This window comes from Corvus hawaiiensis, chromosome 1 (genome assembly GCF_020740725.1).
Source record: "Corvus hawaiiensis isolate bCorHaw1 chromosome 1, bCorHaw1.pri.cur, whole genome shotgun sequence".
In the NCBI taxonomy this organism is placed as follows: Eukaryota; Metazoa; Chordata; class Aves; order Passeriformes; family Corvidae; genus Corvus; species Corvus hawaiiensis.
In genome coordinates this window covers 32,448,145-32,466,605 of record NC_063213.1, presented here as the reverse complement: position 1 = coordinate 32,466,605, position 18,461 = coordinate 32,448,145, and the positions used below count along the sequence as shown (strand labels likewise).

At 43.2% G+C, this 18,461-nt stretch overlaps 1 protein-coding gene across 2 annotated transcripts in view; it reads right to left on the bottom strand.

Annotated features, from left to right (window-relative positions):
• Nucleotides 1–18,461, bottom strand: part of AOAH (acyloxyacyl hydrolase) — a 74,089-nt gene that overhangs the window by 38,112 nt on the left and 17,516 nt on the right. For both annotated transcript variants that reach the window (XM_048298992.1, XM_048298981.1), the window contains exons 4-10: nt 17,105–17,165; nt 15,905–16,004; nt 7,910–7,969; nt 2,472–2,542; nt 1,127–1,187; nt 560–630; nt 6–54 (exon numbers count right to left, since the gene is read on the bottom strand). In XM_048298992.1, the coding sequence (XP_048154949.1) occupies nt 6–54; nt 560–630; nt 1,127–1,187; nt 2,472–2,542; nt 7,910–7,969; nt 15,905–16,004; nt 17,105–17,165 (473 nt within the window). The remainder of the gene's footprint in view (nt 1–5; nt 55–559; nt 631–1,126; nt 1,188–2,471; nt 2,543–7,909; nt 7,970–15,904; nt 16,005–17,104; nt 17,166–18,461) is intronic.

Below are 18,461 nucleotides of genomic sequence, written 5' to 3'. Positions count from 1 at the left end.
CTTACCCATATGCCATTGCAGTTAGAGTCACTTTTTGCATCCCAATTATCAGGACTAAAACAGAGACACAAAAGGATAAACAATGTCACCAAAAAAGTCAGGAAATCAGAGCCCTAGTGCCATTTTTCACTAAGAATAAAAAGGAATTTGAAATTCCTTTCTGCATGGAAGGGTGGGGGTTTTCCCCCTTTGGATCTAGGAGAGGCAATTTTTCCTAGCAAAATGCAAATGCAAAATGCAATATTAATTTAAAGGTAATACTGGAAGTTGCTGAATGAAACTCATCCTTTTAGTCATTGGCATGGTTTCCCTCTCCACCTCTGGTCTGTCTGACCAATTTTAGCTGCAGATGCTTCAGAGAAAGGAAAGAAATGTGTGCACCACCCCTGCAAATGAGCCCCATCCCTGGTCTTGGTCAATCCCTCTGGTCTCACTCACAGTGAAATCAAGCAACAAGCAGTGATGTGCTGTCTAAGAGTATGGTCAAAGCAAAATCTGGAGCTCATTCTTCTCAAAGCCACAATTATTAGGAAGCCCTTAAAAGAATTAAAATCCTTACCGCCTGCCAGGGTACACAGTGGTGTTTTTGTCATCGCAGTCTCTGCCTCGCCAGTGATAGCCCCTCAGTGTCTAAAGGCCAGGAGAAACAGCAGATAGAACAGTCATTCTTACTCTTGCACTTTTAATTTAAAATATCTAAAATGAGAATCTAACTCAAGGTGTAGGAATAAAACCCAGTAAACAGGTTGTATTCCAGAGTCCCTTTGCTAAGCTTTAGCAAGTGACACCTAGCATACTTTGGTGCAGAAACAAGTTTTTAATTTTTTTTTTTAATATGACTTTACTTCAGCTCTTATTAATTCAGTAAACAAACCACTCAGCAGCAGAGCAATTTGCTTCTGCAGGGAGCACAGCTTTATGTGAGTATCTCCCCAGGTGGCACACATGAATGATTGCTTTTTCATCCAGGAAGAAACGGGACATTTTATGACAAAAACCCCTCCATTCACTTTATTCCTATACCTATTTTCACATGAATGGATAAGGCTTTGCAGAAAGTAGGAGGAATCCCAGAGACATCCTCATTATCAAGGGATTACTGTACCAAAGGAAAGGCTTTGCTTACTGGGAAAGTACTAAATTTATCTCCATCAAAATCTTCAAAAGGCAGTTTATTTCTTAGAACACTGTAAAAAGCAAAAACAAAAACCATAGTGTTAGATATGAAAGGGAATCTATTCAAAAAGTAAAAACCACAGTGCAGCGTACAGAATAGGTCATAACTGGCATGATATTCACTGCTCCATATTCAGTTGTGGCTCTGTGCTTGTACTTCAGCAAAGTGATCCTGCCCAAAAGAGCAAATCCTGTATTTCAATAGCTGCTGATTGAGCTTGGGAGGTGAGGCTGATGGACTCCTGTATGGCTTCAACGTCAAACCTGCAGTCTCTAAACCAAACTACACATCAAATCTGTGGCAAAAGTTATTTTTGTATATATATTTTTTTTTTCTTTTTTTTTTTTTGTAGCTACAGAAAGAGGAAAGTAAAAAAGCAAAGACAGTGAGAGAGACAGAGTGCATGAGGGAGAGATCAGAAGAGATGAGTCGAACACATGCAATCCAACATATGACATACAATTTTATTCCCACTTCCACTGTCTGAACTCGCAGGGTCAAACTCAGCTTATGTGTCCTGACTAACATTTCAAAAGATACTTGCAAGATTTTTCATATTGATCAACCCATTCCAAATAAATTCCTGATATTTGCAGTTTCAATTAAATGAGCAGAAATAGGTGAGCAAGTTAGTCTTGGCAGCTGAATCAGTCAAATATACAGCTGATAATCCTGATTTATTCTTAGACTTCCTTGAGTATTCCTCCAAGTCATTGGAGTACATTGATAAATATACATTACAAGTAATACCCCAGCTCATGGCCTTGGCCTTTCTCAGAAACTGACTCAAAGTCAGCACTGTCATGAGAAGTTTTTCCTGGATGCTATCTGCCTGACTTTCTGAAACATCTCAGGACTGTTCTGTGCTTCACAACTGATACTAAATTCAGGTTCCTCACAGAGTTATGCAGGTGCTGGTGGCCTTCCTGCGCTGAGCCATGGGCACTGCAATTGGGTGAACAAATGAAATGGAGAAGTTTCTTGGGCTCAGAAAATCTCAGGAGAAAGGTGGCTTCCTCTTGGGGATGCCACATCTGTGAGTGTGTCACATATTTGACCTCTGGGATGTGCTAAAATTAAGCAAATGTTTTAAGCACTAAAGAAACCACAAGGATCTCTGTGAGGAATCTTACCTGAACTCTGTGCAAGCTCCCTCTGTACTCTTAGACAGTGGTTTTATAAAGGAAACCAACATAAGTAAAGTATGGGAAGCTCTGCTGGCTAAGGATGACTTTTGAAGGAAGCAAATGTACCATGTTCTGTTTCTGGTTAAGGACTGAAAATTTATACATACTGTTTAATCTTCTCACACAGGTCAGCCAGAAGAGGAAATGCACATACACTTGAGAACCCCATGAAGATTTTCTGGAGAGGAAGAAAAATAAAAATAGATGGATGCATTAGTTCACAGAGGTAGTGTAGCTTGGGATATTCAGTGTCAGTGAATTACAGAGCTAAACCATGTATTTTCCGCCTAGAAACATAAAAAAGCTCCAGTGATGACAACAAGGATGCTACATGCATCCTTGGATTTAGATGTGACACAGCAGTCAAGGATTAAGGCTAAGCATTTTACAAACCAATTTTTCTTGTTTACAAAGACCTGTAAAACCCAAAAAGGAAGGAAAAGGTTCCTGTAAAGCTGTCTTCTCTCATGCAAACAATTTTTTTTTCATTCTTTGTAAAAATTACTGTTCTCATGTTCGATAGGCATGGTGGCATTTGACACAGTGCAAAACTAGTGAAAGCCACACACTGTGAGCCGTGAGTCTGGTTTCTACATGCCAAATGTCAGGAGCAACTCCAAGAAGAGAAGAAATGGGAGGATCCAGACTGTGCATAGAATTCCTTTGATTTTATTAAATGAGATTTCTACCTGGAAATCTAGATTTTATCTTGGCCAAACCTGTAAGATGTAGAAGACAGCTGCTGCTAGAAAAACTCTCTCAACATTAGTAGCCCATAGTCATGGGCCAATCCAGTTGATGTTCCAGGTAGCCAGGAAGCTTCAGCAGCTGGGAGAGACCTTCCTAATGAATTGTGTTGCATTGGCAATTAATCCCACAAACACGCTGCTCATGTGGCTTCACTGTAAGTTCAGTTGGTCTTGAAACACTGAGGGTGCTCAAGTGGTCTCTCACTGCAGAGGGCTAACTGGTGCACAGCCTCACTGGCTGTATTCACTGAGGCTACACTTACCATGTAAATATGGAGAAGAGGAGCAGAAGGGCACACTCATAACTTTATGCAAACAAGGGTAACTGTTTATACAGACACAGCACTGTCCTTGGACCAACTGCCTTGTGTTACATACTTTATATACACAGAAAAAAAAAGAGTAAGGTAGTCCTCAACCTAATGATATTACAACCCATGCCCATGCCCAGAAGGTAAAGTTTGGGTACAGCTCAGGAGAGGCCAGTGGAAGGTTATTACACACCACGTGCGTTCATAACCCCAGTGTATAAAGCTCTGAGTGACAAAGGAGAACTTTGAGGCAGCACAGCAAGGCAGTGAGGTCAAGGAGCATAGGGCATTGCCTTGCAGCTCCAGGGAAGGTGTTTGCTTGGACAGATAATAAGGGGAGATGGAGATAAGGGTCTCCCACTGCCCAGAGCAGGAGGTTAGGCACAGCAATATGCCACAGCCAGGATCTCAGTGTGGAGAGGAGGACTGGGGTAGTGGAGAGGGGACAGAACCCATAGTACAAAGATTGTAGCCAACGTTTGTGCTGGTGGCTGAAGTGACCAAGCAGCAAGATGAAGATGAAAAGGAGTGGTACCCTTTTCAGCCATCACTGAAACAGAGGAGGATAGATCTGCAGTGGAGGTAGAGCTGTAACAGTGTACTTTCTAAAGGACGCAAAAGTGAAATCAAGGAGAAAAGAAAAAGGAACATCAGGGAGACAAGAAATCTGAAAAAAAGCCACCAATTAACTTTCTTCAGCTCGGTCCAACACACTCAAATGACAAAGCTTTAGCCACACTGGCTTGGAGGGAGAGGAGGTACTGGTGAAATGAAAGGAGAAACCAGAACACAACCACAGAAGTGCAGAGAAATAGCCAAAAGCAGCTGGGGAGTAGAGCCTTTCCTTAAGACTGAAAGGCCAACTTGGTCCCACTGCTGCACCTCCAGTTGCCCTGTGCTCTTCCCCATCCCTCTGCACCTCTGTATTCAAGCTGTTGGCTGCGTTGGGGCTGTGTCCTGCAGCATGGCTGGGACACAGGCCCCCTTTTTGCTCTTTGTGCATGGTCAGGTGGGAAGAGAGTGTGAGAGGTGCACAGACAGGACGCCAGCTTTTCTCAAAGAGATTTGCAAACCTATTTACACTTCCTGGAAAGAGGAAAGAAATCACTTCCCCACCCTTGCCCCCCCCATCCTGTAGGACTAATCCTGCCAACAGAAGCACCAGAGGCTCTTTAAGCCTTCCACCAGGCTAAGATTTGCAGGGTCTTCATCTGAGCTGTCAGCTTTTCACTTCAGCCTAAGTCACAGTATGCAAAGCCTCTGAAGTTAAGGCACCTGGAGCCAAAACCGCATCAGAAAGACAAACTACAGGGCTTGCAAGAAATAAATACATAAATAAAACCTCCTTTTATTCTGCTCACAGACTGCACTAAAAGTTTACCCTTTGCTGTAAGCTTAATAAAATCTTTCCTGCCTTTTACTCAGCTAGTCATTTGAGGATTTTTGCTGACTGGATCTCTGTTGGTTTCAAAGAAAGATTATTCTGCAGTCCCAAAGACTTCCTAACTTTGGTAGGAATGGTTGCAGGATGATGGCCTGGCAGTGGTGTGGGTGTTGCTGAAGACCAGCTGCAGCAGCATTCCAAAGCCCAGCAGCCTCTGGCTCCCCAGCCTATGTATTCCTGCAGCAGGTGGGACAGTGGGATCTGGAGGTGCTGCTTTAGCTCTGTTTGGGGTTGTGCAGGAGAGTGGCTCATCTGCTCTTTGAGGGTGTCCTGGGCTACTCTCAAAAGGAATACAGGTATAAAAAAAGAGGGAATCTTTGTGTGAGCAGGCACTTTTGTGTCCTTCCCAGCAGAGACAGGCTATGATTGCAGCATGAGTTGTTATGAGAAGATGGTCTACTTGCCCCTGTATAACATAAGTGGGTGGGCAGGAGATCAGCTTATGCCCTCATCTGCCTGTTAATTCCGTTTGGGCTCGCTCCATGGCTTCCCACTTGTCCCACTGCCAGGCTGTGACTTGCAGGGACCTCATAGACACAACAGGATTGTCCAAATGATGCCTGTTCTCATTAAATGTTACAGCCAGAACTCTAATCACAATTCTTTCATTGCTATTGCTATTGCCCCTTAGTATCTTCTCCACCCACAAGAAAAGTTAATGCTAGAGGTGCTCACAGAGATTGATAACACTAATATCCTATTAATTGCCTGTTAACATTCCCTAATGACATTTCTGTAATTATTTTAATTGGTGTTGCTAAAAAGAATAACAATGAGCCCCTAATGCTTGTTGGTGTTTGGTTTAAGCCAGTGCCTTACAGATGGCTCACTCCTTTTAATGAATGGAGACTTTTATTAGAATTTTTTGGAGTTGTAGTCGCTTTCACCGCATCTCTGTATCTGGTGAATACCTTTTCTTTTTCCCAAACTCACAATGATCCTAAGAAATTCCAAGTAAATGTGAAATCCTGGGATCCAGATGGATCTCCCATTCTCATTACAACAGCCATAATCACATTTCTTTTTTTATGCACAGTCACACACAGCTGCCAAGCCAAGATGGGGACAGTTAACTTGCAAGAAGTTCAGAAGGCTTTCCCCAAACATGCAATGGAGCAAAAGCAATGAAAAGAGCAGATATGGGAAGAAAGAACAGATCTAATTTGATGTTTTGGTCTAGCATGAGCCAGAGCATGAAAGAGGCCAGATGAATGTTTTTCTTTCTTCACTGACATGGAAGCAGGGATGTGCTACCACCGATGGGGTGTTTCTGGATCCTCACCCACACATTCAGCCAGGTAACCTTCTCCCCAAGCAGTTAGAGCACCTCCACTCTCACTGACATGTATCTGCCTGTGCAGGTAACACACCATGATTTGGAGCCTTGAGACTGGGCAGGTGATTTCCTTACTATTTCATCACAGACTGCTGCTCTGGGATACATGGCTTATGCAAGTATGATTCTCACTGGGCTCCCTCCTAGAGATTCTCCTTTGTGTTTCTTACTGTGTTGTTTTTCTGGATCTGAAAATAACTTCAGTCTTAGTGAAGGGGAAATTGCAAGCTGAAGTAATGCCTCTAGAAATGTTGCTATTTTCAACTTTCCAGGTTGAAAATAAGTTTCAGCCAGGGTCATTACAGGAAGCACACTAGGAATAATTGCAGGAGAAGCCTGAGCAAGCATATGATACGTGCTTTAATTTGAGCTGACCTCGCGTTGTGCAGGAATATAAAATAATAAAAAATACACTGAAATGCAACTGTGACCTTTCTGCTTCCAGTCTGCTTGTCCTTCCTGCTGGTAAATGGGCAGCTAGGAGCAGGAAAGGGCCAAGGGTCAATGGAGATTGAGAGAGCTATTGGGGCATTGAGCAGCTTTGAGGACACGGGAGAGCAGAGGCAAAATAGGAGAGCCTATTGCACCCAGCAAATGATGCCCACCATGGCACCCTACCCAGGAGAGCCTGCAAGGGTGTGGCACCCACAAGAAACTGGGATGTGGCTGGCCATGTGTGGAACTCAGCCCAATATGCCAAGGGTACAGTATGTGCAAGGAAGCAAAGGAATTGTGTCCCACGGGGCAGCCTCCCCACACTGGTCCCTCTCCAGCCCCATGCCTGCACCCCATCTCCGGCTCACAGAGAGGACCTGCTTGACTCAGAGCATCTTGTTACAGGTGTTAACACAGGGACTTGCTCCTGGGAAGGAGGAATAAAAATTTCATGTATTTGAGCAGAAATTTCAGGCCATCAGTAGCACAGCACCGAATAGGAAGGAAAATGAATAAGAGATCCTGCTGGTTGCAGGGATCTGTGGGAGCTGAGGCCCATCTCTCCAGTGCTTTGTTTATTTCCCTGGCTTGGCAATTTAGCAATTGCCCAAAGGCTAATCAGGCACCTCAATTTTCCCTTTTGTGAGCAGCATCATAGTAAGGATTCAGGGAGAAGCAATATCAAGAATTTCTTCACAAACAGTTAAAAGCCTTTCCTCTGCATTAAGTGCCTGAAAACAAGGACTGCACTGACTCACCTAAGTGAACCTAGCAGAATAAAAGCTGCCCTTCCCTTCTCTGCTACTCTTCAGAGATCCTCTACAAATCCAAAAACTGTTGGAGGCAGAAAGATTTCAAATCCAAGTTTTCAAATTTTAGAGGCAAAGGCAGCATCTCACAAATACAGGAAAAACACGCAGAATTTGCATTCAGGCCGTTGCTTGAGTTTCAGACAGCCCCAAAGCACAGTCACTCTGCTCTGAGGCAGTGGGTCAGTTCATGAGGCACCCACCTACATACAGCTACAAGGTAGCTGCATTTTTCATTATTTTTTTTAACGCTCTCCCCATACTTTCATATTTTTTCTCTATTTCTCCCTCTCCTTCTTCCAGTGTCACCTGATAGAGCAGATCCTGTATCAAGTGGGAGTGAGTCAGCATTCAGTTCAATGCTGATCAGGAGGATTCACAGTCAGATAAAACAAACAAGGACTCATTCCTGATAAAATGCCAGTACAGCGTAAAACACCCTAATGCCATCTATTTCTTACCAGGTCCTTGGAAGTCTTCATAATTCTTTTTGCTTTTCTTATTGCAGTATTTAGTCCCACCTAGGAGAGCAAGAACAAAATGAAAAACAACCAAATCAGCCTCATAGTATCCTACCGACTTTTCTCCCCATTTCCTACCATTTTTTTTCTATTTTAATATCAGTCACAGCACAGACATGATGTATGAGTCCACAAACTCCTCATCAGTTACTTTTTATTGGACTAACAATCAATTATCCAGTCACCTTCTATGAAACTCCAGTTGCAAGAGTTCATTTATTTTGCTCCAGGGCATCATTTATTTTCCAAGGAAAAGTCCAGATCAGCTGAAGAGCTGAAATTCATATCCTGACTGCACAGCCTGAGCTGCAGAGGACATACTTCTCTAGTGACTCCTCCTGAAGGAAAGCTCATCCATTAGAAGACTAAAAGAGGGTATAACTCATGTAATGTCAGTCTGACTTGCTGTGGAAGGGTACAGCGGAAATATTTGCTCTTGCATGGATAAGGGTTATACTCAGCTGAGGTTCTTCCCAGCAGGGGAACCTGGCATGCAGGGAGGTACAAAGCAGGGAATAGTTTGGAAGGAAAATCTCCTGCTTAGGATCTAGGAAGGTTAGCTTTTTATTCTGGAAATACCTGCCCTGGAGGCCAAGCTCTTGCTGAGAGTGGCAAGATAGTTTTTCTGTTGGGTGCATACCAACTTGTGCTGAAGAGGCATTTTGGGATACCTCCATAATGTGGATACTTATACCTACGTAGAAAGAAAGAGTAGCAGAACTATTCCAAGAAAAGATCTTGGAGAGGCATCATCAGGTTGGCCATCATAAGGCCACAGGTTACAAATAAGTCAGCTACCAGTGATAACACAAAAAATTCCTGAAATCCCTTTGCACACAAGCTCTTTAAAGGAGCAGGGGAAATTTTGTGCAAGGGGCACCATCCACGAGTGTGAGGGACAGCAGAGGACCAGCTCTGCTGGCAGCAGGAGGACAGATGTGCCATGTGTGCTGCAGCAAGCCTGTGGTCAAGTGCACCCTGACGGCTGCTTTGCCATGGCCAGGAACTGCCAAACACTGCCATGGCCCTGCTCTCCAGGCCTTGCTCAAGGCTCTGCCATTGCAGAAACCTCAACAAATACATTTTTGTGGCCCATGAGATCCACAGCCCTGGGTGCTGCCTGCCTAAATGTTGAGGCATAGGCAACAGGCAGGGGATGTTTCTGCACTGTGCTATTAAGTGTTGACCTCGGCCTTCAGAAATTTGTCTTGTATCACAGCCCAGAAAGATCACACTGCTCCTCCTGCCACAAGGACTCTTCCCAGTCATGGAGATGAGGAGATGCCCCAGATATGCTCATGCAGTCTGAAATATTTAACAACTGTTTAACAACTCTGATGAACAGCACTTTCTAAATTCGGCCACATTTTTCCGTAAGAAAGGAAGTTCTCACAACTTCAATTTAGGAAAAAAAAAAGAGAAGAGACAGTCAGAGGAGTCTGGGAGGGTCAGCGTAACACCAATGTGCTCCCTCCTGCTGCTCCATTTTCAATTCAGGACAATATTCTTGTATCTCAGTGATGACAATTCCCATATGTTGTGCTGCATTTATTAGGCCACTTTTGAAAACAGCCATATCTGTGAGGAAGTACTTATGTGATGACCTCTGTCCTTCCCTTCAGCATGAGGAAGGCTGACAGCACTACCTGTTTGCTCTCTTTCAGCAGGAATAACTACTTATGTTCTGTAGGCTTTGAGAACTGGCAAAAAAACCCCAACCCTAAAATAAAAAAGGATATAAAAATAAATTATTTTTGAAAATGGTTCAAATGGGAAAAAAAAAATCTAGACTATCACAAACATGTCAGCATGTTTCTGCTCAAAATTGTTAGTGGGGACAAACTGTTCTGTCTGAAAATGACCTGCTATCAGTCCCTCCTCCAGCCCAGCCTAAGGACATTACTGCCAGCCTAACATCAACTGGGTCTGAGGGCTCTGAGGTAAAGTCAGCACAAATTTATATACATTTATCTGGATAGAGCTACAGGAACTCAGCAAGGGGGAAAATAGGTATGCTTCAGCAAGTGCTATTATTACAGCATTTGGGAAAAAAAAAGTCCCTCATGTGATGGCACCTTACTGAACAGCAGCATGCCAGCTTAGAATATTAAAGCAGATTTAATTTTTATTTAAAGTAATCATTGCCAACATTTTTGTGCTGGGGATAAAACTTAGCATGTCATTATAATTGATTTAGGAAGTGATCAAAGCAAATTAATTAACCATGATATCCAAGGGTCAAAAATTTATGGTGAACAACACTAAAGGGATACGGACGAATAAGCATGAGCAGCAAGCAACACAGACTTCTAAATTGCTGGGATTTAGTATATGTGTCACATTAGTATACGTATATGTTTAATTCATGGTGTCTATAATCTTCTAAAAATCAGGGTATGTGACAAATAGATGAGAGAAGCTAGCAATGAGCCAAGACATTGTTTTCTAGTTTCTTCCCCCTGGGCATCTGCTGTCCCCAAAACCAATCATGCATCTTACATTTGCCATAGTTGTGTTGTACAATACCAGCTGCTGTCATTTCTGCAATAAAATTACTTGACAGGCAGATGTGAAAAATGGCTTGAAATTGAGTATAATAGAAGGAAAATTCCCAGAGAGGTAGGACTTATCAATCCTTTTCTGCTGGGCAGGGTAGGAGAGACCTTTCTTGCTCACAGCAGCAGCACATGAGAAATGCAGCAGCCCATGAGAAACAGCTACAGGAATATTGCACTCGGAGCGCAGAAAAAAAGGGAGGAAAGGCTGGATTGGCCTTGCACGTAGAAAATCCTCTCTCTGAAGCACTACAGTTGATACCTTCTCTCACTTCACAATTTACTTCAGCCAAGACTCCAGGCTGGGCTGCGGAAGACTGGCAGCTGAAACATCCATGGGGAAGAAAACACTCCTGGTTTCACGGGTCACCTGTAATCCCTGGCTGACACCAGCACGTCAAGCCTGCCACCGAAGGCTATACTGCCCATACAACCTCTCCTGCTGCATCTTGGCTAGCAAGGAGCCTCCTCTCTTTCCCACAGCATGAGAACACCACCAAGGAGGGTTCAGCAACTGATGGATGAGTTCCTGGGGAGCAGCCAGCACCATCCACCCCAACTGGAGCAGCCCTGCTGCCCTGTGCGCACAAGATATCCAACCATGGATGGGGCTGAGGGTGGGGCATCACCACTTTTTCATTCACTGCTTTCTTTCAGTGTTCTCCACAGAGACCATGCATTCCGAGTAATGATTTATTTTTTGGCAAACAGATGTATTTCTCATTGTAAACAAATGCACGAACCAACTCTCTCTCATTTATCATCCTTGTTAGCCAGCTTTTTCCCAGGAGACCGGATATTTACAAAACATTTCAAGTTTCCCTTCTAACTGTCATCATCCTTTAACCAAGAGTACCAAGATAGCAAAATTCTGCAAAGCTTGTCTAATAGTACAGATAAAAGTGGGATTTGTTCACGAGCAACACTTCCTTGTCCTCACAGTTGTCTGCCACCCTCCCACACCAAATATCTCTGTGCCCGTGGGTCACCCAATACTTGTTTTCAAGGGTCCTTCTGCCTGATACAGCTTCTACGTTGGCATGGCACAGCTGCACACACCATCCTGCAAACCCTATGCCACCCTACTTCCCTTGGATTTATGTGGTGGAATGTTGGGGTTGTGTGATTTGACTTTTTGGGGTTGTTTGTGTTTTCGATTTAGGTAGGGTTTATTTTATTTTATTTTCTGCCAGTGAAGTGGAGCAGAGGAAATGCAGAGAAACAAGTAAAAGAGGAGGAACTAGTGCTCAAACTGTGCCTTCTGCTATTACCTGTCTGCTATTACCTGTAGTTTCTTCAGGGCTTTGTTCTGGCTGCAGCAGAAAAAACTGACACTTCAGCAGATCTTACGGGTTTCCAAAAACAAAGGCTAAAAGGAGGGCATCTTGCTCCAACAGGACCTAGTCTGCCTCCCAGATGCTTGTTTCACAGCTTGTGGTCTTAAAAGAAGGAAACAGGTCCCAGTCACAAGGTCTACCTTTGACTGGAAACCTGCTCTTAATCAGGAACGCAGAAGTACTCCCACCCTGGAGTTTGGTTCTGTCTCACCTCCCAGGAAGAAGCTCACATTTTTACAGAGAAAGACAAATGAGAGAAAACAGCAGGAGTATTTTTATTTTACTAAACCCCAAAAGATTTCTTTTTTTCTACCCAGAATTGGTTGGCTCCTACTTTGTCAAACAGCATGCTGGCCACAGTAATGTCCATGAAGGATGTGGCTTCTGCTTTCTAGAAAGTCAGTGAAAAGACCTGATAGACAGTACATGAATGAGCAAGAATGCCTGTGGCAGTGATGCTTATTTTGGCAAGATAAAATGGTAAGAACATAAATATGTATATTTTTACTGATGTAAAATGGCTTCCACGAAAATCCTATTGATGGAGATTAAGCCAAAATATGCAGCCAAAAGGTCTCTGATAATCTGGAGCAGAAAAGTGATGGGAAGCAGAATAGGCACCCTGAAAGGCATAAAGAAGGAGTACAAACTGCTTCCAACACAAACTGTTTTAGTCATTGCTAGAGCATGACCACAGTGCTGAAGTCGAGCCATTATTCTAGCCCCAAAAAAACCAATTAAAGTATTGCCATTTAACCAAACAGGCCAGCTGGCTTAAAACAATCTAGAGACAAGCTGATATTAATCTTCTGCAAATCTATTTGTTCCCAGGGCCAGAAAGGAAACTTGGTAGGCAGTGCCTAAAACCCGTCACCCTATTTCAGCCCTTTTCACTCACTAGAGGAACATCCCTGCATTACACAACCTAGTGCAGAAAGTCCTCCAACATATGAGCTGATAAACATTTTGGCTAAAACATTATCCTGTCATCCTAAACCAGCTATCTTGGATGCCTGTACTCCTGTCAGTGTTTTGGAGTGATGCTGCAGCCCATATTAGAATATCTGCTGTTGATGTGGCTTAAACCACAAAGCATATTACAGCAGCTTCAGATACCGTCCAGTTTTCACCCAGCTTTAGTAAGCCTTCACTTTTGATGTGCCCTATTAGTTTGTCTCATTACTTGAAGGAGTCCCCAGTGTTGCCACCCTCATACTAAAGGGCAGAGGAGAACTTCTGCTCTGCTCTACAAGCCACTGGGGGCAAGAAGGGGCTCACAGGACCCATTACAAGGGACATCATTTCACATGGTCATGCCGGTGATCCAGGAGCTGCAAGGGCCCCTTCCAATCTCCCCCGGCAACATCAGAGGTCTGCTCCTGAAACTGCCTCCCAGCAGAGCAGCCCACCTTGGCCAAGCCCCAGCAACAGGGGGCTGCCCTTGCCCAGGCTGGATGTCCTCCAGCTCTATGCTGAGAACACTGAGCTCCATGAGAACGGAGTAACATTTTTTATTCATAATTAGAGCAAAGTCTTCCAGAATAATCATGGAGTGCTAATAGCTCCAGGCAGCTTGGCAAAAAAAATAATAATTTGGGCTAATTTGTCAGAGACCAGGGAAGTATGTAAAATGATGCATGTATTACTTAAATGGATTGCAGTGTCTCTATTAAGTAGATAGTTTGAAAGGCCTCTGAAGCAGGGGCTCTTCCTCCCTCAAAACACAACAACCACTAAAGCAACATTGCACAAACAGAAAAAAATAAACTAATGGTGAAAAAAGCAGATACACATTGATATATTCCACCTTAAAGGCAATTAAAACCTTTGATGTTATACTGCCTTCCAAGGACAGGTAATGCTATTTCTTTCATTCCCTTTGCCAGTACAAATATGATACTAATTCTGGGAAAATGGGCATCCAAAATTCTAAATGAGTAAGTGAAGTACCTGAAAATCAATAGAGTTGAACAGAACAGTCATTAGTATTAGAGTCTTGTTCAAACACTCAGCAGGGGACTGCGCCAACATTTGCAGACTCATAAAACCGAAGTGATCAATCAAATTACAAACTAAAGAAGCAAATGTGAGGTAAACTGCATTTTATGCACCTGTGTCTCTGATTGTATATTAATTTTTTTCACCCATAATTCATTTTTACTCAGTCTGGCTTGTCACAGAGTTACTGTGGGCAATTTATCAGCCACTTGAGCATGAATTCTAAGCACTGCTCTTCTCCTCCCATCTCCTCATGCTCTCTCAGGGCACGAGGAGAGCCAAAAGGAAGGGCAGAGTCAGTGTAAAAAAATTGTTTTGTTGGTAGAGTTCCCTTACTCCTGATGAGAAACAAAAGCCTTGACAGAAAGGGATTTAAGTACCATTTGGAAGGGAAGAGGGTTTGCTTGAACCACTCACTCAGACAGTCTCCAGGCCATGCAAAAAAGATTCCAAATTTTGTCAAAAAGCCCAACCCAAAACTCCAGCACATTCAGCTGTTTTCCTTGCGGACAGCGCACTCACTGAAGCTGTCGCTGGAGGTGGAAGGAGTCAACACCTTGGTTCTACACCTGATCTGGGAGATAGGTAAGAGCTCACAAAGATGTGACAGCAACCCACGAGTGGCATCCTTTCCCCTCTGTCTGATCAACCGAGCATTTCAACACAGGTGTTCTAATTTCTTCACGGGAGCCGCCTTGATTTAAACAGCCCCTCTCTCCAGACACCTAACTCCGTGTGCAGCCACGGAGAATCCATCCCTCTCTTTAAGTGCAGTTCATTGCCTGCATCCCCTTTGACTTCAAGAGGTGCCTTGCACTTCTGACACCCAGTTCAAGATGGGGGATCTTGATGAAACCTGTTTGACGACGTTTGGACACCTGTTTGATTAAGTTTAGGCAATATTCTGGTTGAGTTAGTGTGGACCCCTTCTGCTGCTTGCACTCATCTTCTTTCACCCCTGTGTAGCTGCACACCCATAGATAGATCTCTGTGTTGACGTATCCTGGAGCATAGACTCACACCTGCTATAAACCAAGCATTACTGTCATTCTTGGAAGGCAGGTGTTTCTCCAGACCTTAATATTGGCAGAACTAAATCCATCTTGGATATGGACCGCAGGCCATTGAAGCCCATAAAAAGATTACCCGATTTCAATGATTGCTGGACTAGATCCTGTGTGAAACATCTCATGCAGACTTTCAGAAATCAAACATGCCTTTCTCCATCCAGATGCAGAGAAAAAGGTTTCCAAAAATAGATGCTGAAGTGAATGGCTTGCTTTTCAACACTGCCAAACAACCCCCACACTCACGAGTTTTAGTGTGACTGGAGATACACGATGGCCGGGAAGGAAAAAATTACTCACAACCAAAAGAATCCCAAAACAAACAGCATGTTTAGACACCTATGCAGATATGTATATGTTTGAGTATAGCAAAGGTCTAGGATGTGCAATCAAGGACATGCAAGTGTTGTAGCAAGTAACTGTATATCAAAGAAACAGTGGTAATTAAATATGTTTTCAGCCTGTGGCAAAAGATAATGCACATTAGCTTAAACCTCTTGCACTGCAGACTAATCCAAGTCAAATAGCCCTGCATTTGCAGCAGGTAACTTATGCCCACGCAGGCTTTCACAGCAGATCAGGCAATGTGGGGATCACTTGTCGTGCTGTGGTAAAGTGGTGGCATAGACGAACCTCAGCTGAGTATCTGCTTTGGGGTTATCGTACTGCTGACCAATAAAGTCTGAAGAAAGGGGTATTTTTTTTTCCCTACTCTTCTTCTCTGACCCAGACTGGTACTTGAGAATTTGGCCCTGTGACTCCCACGCTTCCTCAACCCAGTTGATGATGGTCCACACAGCTAATGTGTGTTAGGCACCTTTTGTTCAAACAGATATTTTCTAGGAGTGTCTGTGCTCTAAATGTTGAGATTTATTTCCTAGACAATGCATGTGCTGTGGAAGCCTCTGAACTGTTCAGTTCCAGCTTGAAGGACATTCCACAATCAGTAGTTTTAAGAAAAGTGGGAAACCAACTCACCTTTGGAGGAGAGTAGAGATGACAAAGCGGTTGTCCTGGATCCTGTTTACACAGCCTCAAGGAATGGCAAACCACATCGGCATTCATTTCCCTGTCTATGCTGAATGAAATGGTGCATAAACAAAGACTATTATGTTTTTCTGGGCTCTTGAAAGTAGAAGCTATTTCCATGGGAAACTAAATCTTCCCAACACTACACAATAATCTCAGCTCACTTCACCGTGGCCCATAACCGCTGCTCAGTACTGCGTTGGGTTCTAATGATTTTCTGCCACGACATCCTACTCAGCATTTAAAATTGGAACCCAGGATGATGAAAAAGGACTGTGCTTTACATACAGCACCTGAATCAAATGCATTATAACTATTCTGGTTTTTTAATCAATCATAAGCCTGACAAAGATTTAAAGGTTAAAGTTAATGCATATGCAATTTGGCACATACGAATGTTCAATCATTAACTCAACAAAATAACCAGAAATCCTTCAAAGATTCTTAACCTTTAACCACCAAGCATGAGTGCTAGGATTGTTTCTTTCTTTTTGGGACATACCTCTGGGCTAATCAGGAATTAAATTAAAATGTTTGATTATGTCACTTCTTCGCCCTGTAAGCACTTTGCAGTCCCTTGGCTAGTTTTAAAAACAAAAACAAAAGCCCTGGGGAAGAAGAAGGTCTAGTAAAAGCTCTGTTAATTAAACTAAGAACTTTCAAAGAGGAATAAAATGACCTACATTTTATTTTTTTAATCACTTAGATTAAATAGTAGGCTTCCCCAAGAGTGCACATCAAGGTCGGGGCTGAGAGCATGTAGGGGCTGACAATTAGAAAGCCTGATTAAAGGTAGAATGGAAAGCAAGAGCCAAGCAACAAGAGTGTGATTTTATAGAACCTGTCTCTCACACACGGGTTATTCAAATTCCTCCCTCAGTCAAATGAGCTGAATTTCAAAAGGTAATTGCATCAGGTGGGCCTGATCTGAGATTTAAATGGAATATCAAGATGGTTACCAGTGGCAGCCTGTGTTTATTCACTCAGGAATAGCTGTGCCAAATGCCAAACCAGAATCACTTTGAAGCATCTCTGCTTTAAAAATAATGTGATTTTAGGAGTGAAATCCCTCCACTTCAACCTGATAGCATATCTGTACATATCAAGAGCAAGCAAAGCAAAAATCTGAGAGGACACAGCAATACTTACAGTTCAGCTATGTGTGGTCCATAAAGTTCAGCAAGCACGTAACAGAAACCTTGCAGTTTTTCTAGAAAACATAGTTTTTTATTTTAAGTAATCGAGCATGGTGAAACTTGTTTTACAGCACTCAAAATACAGCAGCATTAGGCTCATTAAGGTGAATGCTGATTTACCTTAGGGGAAAGCATGTGAATCTCTGACCTCCGTGTAGTACCAGAGAATGGGAAAACCTGAATTTCTAATCTTGTCTAAAACCCTTCTGGCTTTAGGTAAGTTACATGATTAAAAAGAATAACTAGATTTTGTTAATTTTTCTGAGTATAGCATAATGGAAAAGTCAAAAGAAATTGTGCATGCCACAGCATCTTCTAAGCAGTTTAAACAAACATCTCAGTAGGTTTGAAAGAAAAAAGAAAACAAACACATAAATCAAAGAACAGAAAGTGATGTTGGGCTTGATGCTACTCCTAGAACTGTCTGGGAGCATCTGGGGGCTTGTGGAGTTAAGAGAATATGTTTTGTGTAGAGCACAAGTTGTGCAGGAGTAATTGCATTCAAAGAAATAGTTGACACCTTTCATTTGGCTTCCTTTCACAGTCTACAGCCATGTGCCTTTTTGGGATGCTGGCTCAGGTGATTTCCTTAATATGTATGAAGCATGTCCTCGATACAACAGTTCATCAGTGATTTCTTTAAGGTACTGTTGTAAAAAAACAGGTGATCCATGTGCCTGAGCAAAGACACTGAGGGAAAGATTGGGGGTTTGAATACAAGCAGGGCAATGATGTGACAGTTCCTATGAAGGAAAACTGCCTGTTTCTTGGCCTGAACAGACTAGAGCTGGTTAACCATGCACATATCCTGCAAAGGAGGTGTCAGGCCTTGCTCCAGCAGGGGTGGTGCTGTGAAATGTCATAAGAGACAGGTTCACACAAGTGCCGTGACAACAAACTTGCAGCTCCTCAAATTCCTTAGAGCTGTCGTATTCTCTTGCACCTCCATTACCCAGACAGATCTGTACTTGAGGAAGAAAGCACAGAGTATTCTCATCCTTCATCTTTCCCAGAGAAAAGCCATGGAAACACCCAAAGCAGTCACTTCCCCTCCAACTTTGGGCTGACTATTCCATTTTAACCAGCATCAGGCTGGATATGCCTAGGGCTGGGGGGCTACTACATACAGGGTGGGTAGCTCTGCTGTGTGGAGGGTACAAACCCTCGTGGCAGTGACTCCATTGGTAGGCATGGGTGTGCTCCTGCTCCCACAGCTGCTCTCCTGCCAGGACTGCAGGCATCTTGGCTGGCAACTTGCACCTGAGAAAGGAGGACTGGCACCAGGAAGGCGTATCAGGGAATTAAGAGAG